The following is a 12,144-nucleotide window of genomic DNA, read 5'->3' as shown; positions in this document are numbered from 1 at the left end:
TGTGCACAGTTAACTTTCTCTCTCACTTTAGAGTATTTTCTAAAGCCATTCAAGCATTTCATAGCAAACACTGTAATAAATTTTCTGGGGCAAAGAGTCAGCAACAAAATGTAGATCACAGAAAAGCATACAACAAAATAAAAAAATAGAAGGAAGCAAAAAGCCTACTTATTTTTTAAAGCTCTTTACCACACCTCATATACCTTAATACACCTCACACTCTGTAAAAGTTCTTTACATTTTAAGTACTTATAAAGTAGCAATAAAGAACATTTCTATCTATAGGTCAAAATGATATTTTGAAGTAATTAAAGGACATAATTAACTGCTCTTTAACAGTTTAATTAAAGAACAGTGAAAAGATGCAATGGATATTGTGACAAATCCACAATAGTCTTACCATGTGAGTGCTGGCTGTCATTAGCTGAGGATAGGAAGAGAAGCAAGTAGCAAAAAGAAAAAAAAGCACACAAATAAAACAGACCAAAATATCAATGGGTAAAATAAATCAAATGCAAAAGTTCTTAAAATTTGCATTAATGTGACTGCAAAGCAAGTAAAGATAGATTATTTGAAGCTGCCATATGTAAAAATAATTAAAATACTAAAAAGTTTGTTATATTTAAGCTCTTTTATGATCATTCTTAACTAGTTCACCAAGAGTCTTTTGATATGTTAATCAGATATTTATCAGATGCACGTTAAGCATGAGACAGAAAAGCAACTATGTAAACTCTGAAGGAATACTTATAATTTAAATATATATTTCTCCTAAATTAATCTAGTCCTATGCCTCTTTTTACTGATACACATAATTCCTATTGCATAGCTCAGACTTTGCTAAACAGATAACCCACCTATCTCATTGTAACTCATAAAACAGTTACCACCTGTGCTGGAAATTCTGAAGAAAAATACAATTAAAACTATGTTCATAGCACAATCGACAGCAAAAAAATTACCTTTGATTGACTGATCAAATCCAACACTAACCTGTCCATTGCTGGTCACAATTGTGTTTTCAAACAAGAAATAGGCACCAAAGAAAAATACCACAGCATCAAACACTCCTAGGAATGTCCAATAAATAAATGCACGCCAGCGCAGCAAAGCATTCTTGGCAACATCTCTGTGTACAACAAGATATATGCATTCATTATCAGCACATTCAAAAAGCCTTTAAAAATTATGTCACTCAAAGCTTTCTGAAGGAAAAACAATGAAGACATCGCATACAAAACCTGATTTCCACATGACAACTATCTACCACTTTACACCCAAAGCATTCATGAATGTCTCCTCTTCATTCTTTTGATTACATTTTTACTAAACCTTTTTAACTGCTTCCTGTAATTCTGCTTATTTCAACTGTGCAGTAAATTCCTCTGTGCTGCACACATTTAGATTTCCATCTTTTTACTGAAGGTGACTGTTTTCCAGTATTTCTGTGCATGCAATGATCCTCTGTAGATTTTAAATGGAAACACTAGAGGTCTCTGGAGACTTGACTTTAATTCCCATGGGATACTTTCATACAGAATATTGTAACAAAACAAAATCATTTTAAGTCAAACATGTGAAACAAGGATTTTCCAGCTGAGTTGAAGCTTCAGGTCAAATTTGATTTCTTGAAGGTTTTCCAACAAAAACCACAGGTTCTTGGGAACAGAACTGTTCACTAGCATGTATTTTGCTATTACAGAAGCATTTAAGAGTTATAACTTTAGTTCTTGCCACAGAATGAGTCTGTATCAAGTTGGCATATGTCATAAAGCACACTGAAGTAAATCAGAACACAGTTAAATGAAAGCCTGATTACAGAAACATTTATTACCAACCAATACCTTCACCATATGCACTTCAAAAACTGCCTGATGGCCACATGAAGTAATTTCTCCCTGTAGATTACCAGTACACAGTGCAGAAACTACACAGGGCTACCAGTAGCCTCATCTGGCTCAGAACTGCCCAATTGCCCAAAACAGCTTAGTGATAGATGCTGTACAAAAACTCAAATGTTTTTGATGAAATACCCTCTGCCAGCTAACAAAAACCAAAAAAAACCAGGTAGTCTCCTGAACTACCATTTTTAAACTGAAAACTTTTAAAATATAGAAGAGAAAATAAAAATGGGGGGGTCTTGGGTTTCAACAGTAATATCTTGTATTACTCTGCAATTTCATAGGTAAAAGCATATCACTGCACTGCTTAACCTTCAAGTAACTAAGATAACCTCCCCAAAATGTTTTCCCTTTATAGAGCATGGTAACAGCAGGTAACCAATGTATCCACTTTGCAGCTACGAGAATCAAAGCTGGGCACTGTTGCTGATTTAGCTGGCCACATGCAGTTTAGCTGGCAAGAACTGTATTTCAGGTGGCTTAGAACCTAAACCAGTCACAATTTAATGCACAGAAGTGAATCAATAATATACAGAGGGCAATGCTGGACACCATGCACAACACTCTACCACTCAGTCCTCTTTTATTTCAGAAAAAAATGTTTATCAGAGCAGAAAGAGTGTGTTTTCTCTTAAAAATACACCTGCTTCCCATGGCTGGATGAAATAAAGAGTAACAAAAGGCAAAGTATTTAGATTTGTAGAACAGTAATTTCTGTTTTGCTCTCACTCAGCAAATTAATGGTGTGGATTGCAGTATGTCAATATATATTAAAAGTGCCTGTCTATTGCAGTTATATAGTCTGTGCATGGGGTCTTCAACCCTCCTGCTGCAGTGTATCTAAAGTTCTACTGCAACCTTGCAGAAAAATTACACGAGGACTTTGTTACAACAGAGCTTGATTTCCACAAGCAAACTACCAAATTCTGAAGCACAATGTTTTAATTTTACCTGTATAGGGAAGGCTCTCTCTTGAGTGTGTCTGCACTGACATGTTGTTCCATTAGACCATAGAAGAGGATGGGAAGGGAAGTGAAGCTGATATTGTACAGTGTTAGATACGCAGTATCGTATAAAGTCTATAGATGGAAAGGAATTAAATCAGATGGTTTAATTTTAAAACAGGATCCACTACATGACATTTGATTTAAAATACATGAGTAAACCTCTCCAGAAAAAAACCCCAAAACTGTATTACTTCAGCATGGAGGTAAATATCCCCGAACAGCTGCTAAGTTATGTCATATAAAATCTACACTTGTGCCCCATTCATCTGAACGACAAAAGGTGAATTAAAAGATCAGTTTAATAGTACAGGCCACATATCAGTCCCTCCTATCATTTCAACTGTAAGTCCAACTTCAAACTACCCAAACTAAACAGCAGCAGAATCCTATAGAGGCAGACACTCCTCTCTGGCACATCTGCCTCTCCTTTTCCCTCTTCCATGTCTATGTTACATGGTGACATGCAGGGAGGAAGGGGAAGTATTCCAGAGGTTCTTCAGCTGTGGGTGACTGCATCATGCTGCACAAACACCCCAAGATATCTTTGATCCTTCCTCCAATTGAGCTGTTTTTCCATGTACGTATCAGCATCATACCTAGCCCTCAAGCTTACCGTATCACCCCACTCTTTTTACGAGTTGTTTATTTACCAAAATCTGTTTGGTGATCGTTTGTGCCAAAAAAATTGCTGTAAAAAAACTCTTTTTGATTCAGAATTAAATTTAGCATTCAGAAGGACAGTAAACAAAATCAAGTTCTCATCAATACAGACTTTCATAGCTAAATCCTAAGGTTGCTTCATAAAAACCTACGAAGTTTTCAACGGTCATTTGAAATCAAAATAGAAAAAAAAAATTTTGTTCTGTCATTTTTACTCCTCCTGGAGCTTTCTTTTGAGACATTGCCCAAATTCAGACCAATAATACTATTTTCTTCCAATCAAATCCTCCTCTTATCCAATTTAATCCTGAAAAATTCATCTTTTTTGTGTTAAGTCCAGTCATTATTCCTTTGGTTTTGGCTCCTTCCCTGTTTTTTTCTGCACAAAGAGAGCAGGGGCAAAGTAAATAAACAAAATTTAGAAGGTAGAATACTGGATCCTCTCCTGAATGATGGCACTTTGTGGTGAGCTCACTTTTCCTCTATCTTTCAGTGTTTCTTTTTTCTTTTCAACTAATTGAAAGACACGATTTATAATTCATATCTGTACATGCCAGAGAAGACTACTTTGTGCTTCCACTTTCATTCTGACTTCTAAGAATGAAGTAGTTTAATCACCAAGATTCCTTAAAGGTTGCCTCTGTCCAGTTCAATACCCTTAAATGTAAGAGACTACTTTTCTTAGAGACACTGAATATTGCATTGCCATTTTTCAAATTTTGATTTCTCCTGTATCCTTTGACTTTGAAAATAATGCTGGTTTTTATGGTAATTCATAAAACCTATTTCTCTAACTTAGCTGCAAGTGGCACTGAAAATCATATAAACCAAAAGTGATGCTCTTTGTTATACATTGTGTAAACTAACCCAGAAATTTTCTCAGCTGAACAGGCAGTGTTAAAAGATGAAGTTTTTTAAATGCCAGAGAAAATGTGGCACTAAGGGAAAAAGACCAACTAACCTGTTGTGAAAACCCACAGAAGAACTGATATAAAAACTGAGGAAAAATGAAGCAGACATTCTGAAAGACAAAGTGATACAGTTAACAAGTGAAATATAATCACTAATTTATAGGCACCAGGATGCTAGCTATGTATAAATTTCTAACACTAGTAATAGCAAACAATGTGGGAAGAGAATAAGAATACATTAAACATCACATTCCCATCTTACAGTAGTACTGTTAAGAAAAATACTTAAAATATTTTGAAAGCAACTTTAAAAAGTTAGTTTTAAAATTCAAGGGCAATAAAATTTGTGATTCAGAAGCACAGCTGAGTTAAGGCAAGGCAAATAAGGCACAATTCAGAGCAGGACAGAAATTGTGATAAAAAGCCATGGATATTCTGTTTAATTTGTTTCACAACAAAGTACTTCTAAGGTTTTTCTAGCTGTGCCCCTGAACTTTATCTGCTCATACCTACACGTACAGTCAGATACTAAGACCTTGAACAATCTTCTGATGGTTCCTTTCCACAATCTTTCAGGGCTCACTGAACGAACTTGGATTGGACAGCAACATTAGACATAACAAAACTGTCTAAACAAGGGGATGCACATTATAAACTTTCTCCACATACAATGTCTCAATGAGTTTAGAAACCAGTGCAAATTAAGTTATGCTGAGTTCTTAAATACTATTTCCATCTTGATTTAAAAGGTCACTGAAGACAGAACCCAGAAGGTACTGAAAACAAGTAAAAAAATCTGTGATGGACTTTGTAAGAGAAAATTAAGGAAAAGACAAGGCAAATTTTACTTTTAAACATAATCCAGATTACAGGATGTATCTATATTAAAGCTACTTCACTTCACAGTCTGGATAAAACCAATAATCCCATTTCTGCTTTGCATCTGCCACTCAAAAAAAAAAAAAAAATCCCTTTGTGGAATTACTGCTTTTCATCTCACTGACTGTACAAATTTCATATGGTTAAATATTATCATGCAAGTTTTTGAGATTTATATAATTAGAATAAGCATTCTCCTACCTTATAAAAGAAGTATTGCACAAGTTCAGATATCCTAACATAATAAAAATGCCCATGAACAAGCAACATTTTTTTCAAATGTTTAAATTTAGGTATTGCATAGTCACTGTTTCTTGCTGCTTGACGACCTTCTTTGCCAATGATTCCTTAAAAAAAAAAAATAAATGATGAAGCTGTTTATTAACTGAAGAATTATTTCACAACTATTTTTGTGACAATTCCCTAATAAAAGATCACCACTGTATCTCATAAGATTCCTGCAGTAAATCACTAAATGTTATCTGTAAACTGAATAACCTGATTCTTTGAGACTGCTTATTTTTAAGATATGTTTTTTTGTCATTGTATTTGAATTAGTAGTCTAAAAGGCACACTTACCTATACCAACATGTGCTTCTAGAATCATACTGACATCATTTGCACCATCACCAATTGCTAATGTGATAGGATGCTCCTTTGATAACTTAATCAATTTTACAATCTGGAAAAAAAAACAGTCTTAAAAACTTTTCTCTGTAATGGTTTATTGTTTTTATGAGCATGCAATTAATTAAAAATGGCAGTTACACACAAAATACTGTGAAGGAATACAAAAACAATATTACCTAAGACAACTACTATGCAAAAAAATCACAGTATTTGCTTTACTTTAAAAGTATTGGCACCAAAGATAAAATAACATTTCTTTTAAATCCTTTCAAGCTTCTTGAGAAAGATGGAGAGAAGGAAGGAAGATGATGTTGAGATTGCTTAATGCTGTATAAACACATTAATAAAGTAAAAACGTTCCAGACAGAGAACACACAATTTCAAAGAAATCCTGAAACTACAGATCTATGATTGCTTCTGATAAATTTGGTGCCAACTCAACTGCAACTGAAAATTTTTACAAAATTCCAGACTGTTTAAGAGTGCTCACGAAACCCACTTATTTAAATGAGTAAGGGCTATATATGCTGTACCTGAGTACAGAGAAGAAGACATGACACTTCAAAAAGAAAAAAAAAAAAGTATATTCCAATGTTCGTGTCCTTTGAAAGTTCTTCAGCTATATTGAGATTATTCAGAAATGGAAGGATATGTTTTTACTTGATACAAACTAGCATACAAGAGTGAAGAAGTACTTGATAAAGCACACATTTTTCTGTCTGGATTCCTTTTTCTTGGCTTCTATCGTATGTTAAGAATAGAGAAATATCACTATAGTTATAAATAACATACATTCTTGTAGTAGCAACAGATTGTAAACTATTCAAATCTTGTTAAGCTCAAAAGGAAGCACTTTAGTTCAGTTCAATAAATATGTTCATTTATCAGAATGTACCAAACAACATTTTAACAATATGTATATACATAAAATTCAGGTGCACAGGTAGGTGCCATTTTACCACACCATTATCTAAATTGCCTGCCAGTAGAAATTCTCTCTTCTCGACGACTTTTTTTTTTTTTCCAAGCTTTTTCCATTTTAGAATATACAGAAGTAAACCAAAACATTTTAAGTTATCAGAGGAAGATACACAGATTAACATTCAATATTCACATATGTGCACAGCTCACAAGCAATTACAAAATGAAATACAAACCTGTGCTTTTTGTAGAGGTGCCATTCGACAGCATAACACTGCACTGCAGTTCCTGCAAATTTCAAGAAAGAGCTCTCTGTAGTTACTAGAGCTCCCATCTTGTCTTGGTTTCATTATTAATGATAATGCTACTCCATCAATAATTAATCCATAGTCTTGCATATCAGTTGAAAGTCTGTTAAGAAATAAAATGTAAACTAAGAGTCACTGTCAAAATCTCAGCCAATTTTTAAAATATGGCAGTAGTTCTTCCATGAAAATTAATGAAAAAAAAATGAGTACGGAATAATGCAAAATTAATATACTTCTAAAGGAAATCCCATGTATAGGACTGCTCTTTAAATATAGTATAGATAGAGCATAAATATATTGCTTTGCCAGTTCAAAGACAGAAATTGTCTTTGAATACCACAAAGACTTCACCAGTGAGTATAAGCGTGTAATTAATGACCTTTCCCTTTGGTTTGAAAGGACTGCAAGAACTGGAGTGAGATAAACTGAGTTGCAGGAACAAGGCTAATTTGGTGATACATTTCATAATATAGAGGAAAAAACTTAAAAGCAAAGGCCTTTGGTACTCCAAAATCTACTTTGATGAGGAAAAGCCTTTTTTCCCCAAGGAGCTTATCTATTTTTAAGGAAACAAACCATGTTTTGAAGGAAATACCAATGGAGACTTGTTGGCCTGGATAAATAAGGCCAATGATTACATTTAGAGTGTGTATGCTTTGCATTTAGTGTATGGTTAGGTCCAAACAGGCATACCTGTAATTATAATCAAAATTATACATGCTATCAAAAATATTACAATATATTATAATACATATTAATCTATTACTGGTACCCCTGTAATAATCTGGGCACTGCTTTCAGTGTAGTGGTGGTCTCATGAAGTATTTCACCACAACAACATGTGCTGACCAGCTGAGGAAGGTGACCCAGCCCCCATGAGCAGTTTTCTGTGGCATCCAAACCAGTCACTTCAGAGCACCCTTGCACTTGCCAACACAGCAGCCTGGGGGCTCTGGGTCAGCAGTGAGGGTTGTATAAGCACACACTGAGGTTTATTTATGCTCTAGCTTCAGTGCTCCAAGGTTACACTCTGCATGGGTTCTCAACATAGTTTCACTGGGACTAATGTTTGGGAGGGAAACACCATATCTAGTAATATTGATGTATTTTAAGTGTCTCCATCTAGAGAGAACACAAGCTATTTTTGACAAATAGTATGAAGGAGTATAAACCATATTTAGTTACAGTTAGCAGGTATTTTCAGCAGTTTGTTACCACTGACACAAATAGGGCAAAAATACATTGTATACCAATAGCCTTAAGTTCAGTCTGTGTACTCAACGTTTGATATATTATGGTGAAAGATTTTCAGCCTGGATTTCAACATGCAGGCAGATCCTATTTTAGCACACTCTCCAACTCTGAAGCCAAAGACAAAAAGTTCTGATGAGTTTTCATGTCCAGTAAATTGGCATTGCATAAAAAGTTAAACAAACATGTTTAAATGTGCTTTATAAGACCTGTGGGACTTGAGCAAAATGTGGTACAGAAGAGAGTACATAGAGAAATAAAATTTATTTAACTGAATATACCAATGTTCTTGATTGACCAATGGGGTCTAAAGTGTAAGGATAACTAAGAAAAATGTTCTGGCCCAGAGTTTCAAGTGGTAGGGCTAAGAGTTACAGCAGTTATCTGCTAAAATAGTATAAAAAATGCTTGTTACGTTGTTATTCCTTTATTACAAGCTTTTTACAAATGCATATAAAATGTACTTGCTAGCTGGTTCCCTATCAAAAAGAAAAACAAATATGATCCTTTAAGCAGGGAAGACAAGTAATTTCTTTTCTTAAGACAATACAAATGTTTCAGAATCCAATTCTTAGGTTTTTACAGTGGAAAAAAAAGAGCAAGTAATTTAAAGCTTCAATATCTGTATGAGGGGTGATTTACATTATACCAGTTTTTAATTTGTAATGCAATTTTCTATCTTAGTCCATTTTATGTTTCACTTCTGTATTCATGACACCTATCTGTCTGTAACTGTAGCATAATCTGCCCTAGAAACAGGGCTAAATGTTGTTGCTCTCTGTGGCCTTCATCTTATCAGTAAAATCATATCACATACTAACTCTGATGACAGGAATATATCACATCTGATTTGTTTTTAAAAGTTTGAAACAGTACTTTGCTTTACAATAACTTTTTCCATGAAGCAGTTCTTTTGCAGTGTAGAAATATATAATTACAAAGTCACTTGTTATTTTTCTTTGAACAGTTAAAGTAGTATTCAGAATAAAATAAAGAACCACAACAGCAAAAATTTAAATTTATGTTGAAGAAACTTATAGTTATTGTCATAAAATAATTTACACTTTAACAACAGAAACATAGTATATATGTTACTGTCCTTAAAGTAACCATCATTTAATGGTTTATGAAATGCACAGAAGCCCACTCCTGGGCCTGACAATTCAACTTTTTCCTTACCCTGAGAAAGTATCCCTGGTTAAGCTGCCATTGTGTCTTAGGACAGTTTTGCTTAGGTCAAAAAGCACATCATGTAAACTCTGTTCCTCAATTTTCTTTGTGGTTAGCTCAAGTATTTGGGTATTTCTCCGGAAAAGTTTGCAAGCATAGCAAGTAGCTGCAGCAGTCTCCATTTTGTCTCCTGTCAGAACCCAAACTTTAATTCCAGCTTTCTGGAGTGCTTCAATAGTGTCAGCAGCTTTTTCTTGTAGTCTGTGGAAGTCAAGTGACAACATAAATTGTCAGATTGCTTGGAAATGAGAAATGCAGAGGTCCTTATCAAAAGGTTTCCAGAACCAAATAAATAAAAAAAATCAATAAAAGGTATCGCGTAAAAGAATTTTACCCAAAGTGAAAATCTAAAAATATTTAAGGAAGTGGTACATTATGAATAATTAGGTTTGACATTTTCAAACTCTCACCTTTCATTTATAAAGCCTAAAAGACAAGATGCTTCATTCCCCATACAAGTACTTCAGTGAAAACATTTTCAGTGCTTTCAGCTCATAACATCAAACAGTGAAGTACTGCTGAGTTATTAAAGTTACCTCCTAGTTTTAACACACAGTTTTTAAATTTTTTTTCAAGACCTGAAGATTCTTCCTTCATTTCCTCAATACCTCTCAATACCTACTTTGTAGTTCATTCCTCCAAACCTTCCCTACAGTTTGTTCAGTGAAGTATTACACGAACTGTGTGTAAATGGCTTGAATATACTGATTTTTGTACATTTAACTATTCAGTACTAGCTTATTAAATTACAAAGTTACTGTATGTAACTTTAGTAAGCTAAGGGTATGGAATTGGTTGTAACAAAGGGTTTTTCATATAGATCTCTAATCAAGAAAAAGAGTTACAAGAGGGTCTTCAACTACTTTGATAACACCACTGAGCATATGAAACTAAGAAACATACGAACCGATCTTCAACAGCTGTAGCACCAAGTAAAATAAAATCTCTTTCTATCTTCTCATACACTCCTGCCAGTTTCTTTTCCCGGTCGTGAAGGGCCAACTTTGCACTCTGAAGCAGCTTCTGTACCTCACTATATTCATTTGCTGTGAGCTTTTTATATGCAACACACAATGTTCGCAGTCCCTCCTAAAGAATGTAATCAAAAGAAACAAAATGCCTCTTAGAAAACTCTTCTTAGACTTCTTGCTGGTATGTATGCTAGAATACTTGAGATATTAAAATTTTACTACTGACCTGAAGAGTCTCACTACTCACTGTTACAGTGAGGTGAGTATAATACAGACTAGTACAGTACAGTCTAGACTAGAACATGGGTCAGTTTGATTTTGTGCTGCCCTGGAAGCAGTAACAACACGAGGGATAAAACCTCACTCCCCCAGAAGAGAAACAGCTCAGCCACCCAACTGGATATATGAGATTACCAGGGAAAGGAGAGTCAAGGTAAAAATTTCCTTCCCTGTGTGTATAATTGGGCAGGATGAGTCAGAATAAATAACAGTAACATAAAGAGTAGCTCTACAGAGTCTGATTTCGATGCTGTGTTGCAGCAGAGACAAGGACAAAACATCACAGTGTTGAAAGTGAAAATCCAACCAAGTGCCATTTCAGCCAAGTGAAAACTAGAATTTTGTTGTGGGTACTTCAGAATGGTTAAGACTTTTTGACTGTGTGATGAGTAAGAGTGGGGCATATAGACTGTGTAAGGCAGGAAAAAGATACTGTAACAGAGAAAGGAAGATTTGCCACCTCAAATATATTGCCTCTCACAACACCGTTTAACTGGCACTTTATTTTCCTAAACTTTAATCCAGTAGGTCTTTGTGTAGTTACTTATTACCAATCTAAGAAGTAGTATTAAAAAACCTCCCTGACTCTTGCAATTGATAAGGTCAGGTGCCAGGTGGCTGGCTGTATCTTTTTTCAGGAGCTTCTGAATGTAGGAGCCTGTCCTATTTCCAGTAACCCGAGGATGAAGAAACAGCTGCTGGTCCGGGTTTCTCTCTTGACAGACATTGGATGGATAAAATATGTAAACACTTATTTCAGTTTCATTACCCTCCTTCATTTGTGATTTTTAGGCAGCTGTTCTATGTAGCAAAGCTTAGCAAAGCATTTTGGCAAGGAGTTTTGAAGTTTCTCTTCAAAACAAAAGCAGGTAAAACAAATGATCAGAGGGCTGGAGCATCTCCTCTATGAAGACAGGCTGAGGAAGTTGGGGTTGTTCAGACAGGAAAAAAGGAGGCTCTGAGGTGACCTTAGAGCAGCTTCCCAATATCTGAAGGGGGCCTACAAAAAAGCTGGGGTAGGGCTTTTTTTCAGTGGGTGTGTAGCAAGAGGGCAATGGTATAAAACTTGAAGAGGGGAGATTTAGATTAGATATTAAGAGGCAATTCTTTACTATGAGGGTAAGACAGTGGCACAAGTTGCCCAGGGAAGTTGTGGATGCCCCTTCTCTGGAAGTGTTCAAGGGCAGGTTGGATGG

At 35.1% G+C, this 12,144-nt stretch overlaps 1 protein-coding gene across 15 annotated transcripts in view; it reads right to left on the bottom strand.

Annotated features, from left to right (window-relative positions):
- Positions 1–12,144, bottom strand: part of ATP11A (ATPase phospholipid transporting 11A) — a 122,419-nt gene that overhangs the window by 17,409 nt on the left and 92,866 nt on the right. For 14 of the 15 annotated variants that reach the window (XR_011725849.1, XR_011725851.1, XR_011725850.1 and 11 more), the window contains 8 exons: positions 10,606–10,787; positions 9,648–9,899; positions 7,146–7,320; positions 5,938–6,040; positions 5,560–5,705; positions 4,530–4,589; positions 2,853–2,980; positions 994–1,129 (listed from right to left, as the gene is read on the bottom strand). Coding sequence is in view for 9 of the 15 variants with exons in the window: in XM_071743879.1 (XP_071599980.1) it covers positions 994–1,129; positions 2,853–2,980; positions 4,530–4,589; positions 5,560–5,705; positions 5,938–6,040; positions 7,146–7,320; positions 9,648–9,899; positions 10,606–10,787 (1,182 nt within the window). In the remaining 6 variants the exon portion in view is untranslated. The remainder of the gene's footprint in view (positions 1–993; positions 1,130–2,852; positions 2,981–4,529; positions 4,590–5,559; positions 5,706–5,937; positions 6,041–7,145; positions 7,321–9,647; positions 9,900–10,605; positions 10,788–12,144) is intronic. The other variant, XR_011725872.1, reaches the window with a different exon arrangement.

The sequence above is a fragment of the Heliangelus exortis genome, chromosome 1, assembly GCF_036169615.1.
Source record: "Heliangelus exortis chromosome 1, bHelExo1.hap1, whole genome shotgun sequence".
Classification (NCBI taxonomy): Eukaryota; Metazoa; Chordata; class Aves; order Apodiformes; family Trochilidae; genus Heliangelus; species Heliangelus exortis.
The sequence above is the reverse complement of the archived record's forward strand: the minus strand, read 5'-3'. Positions and strand labels throughout refer to the sequence as shown.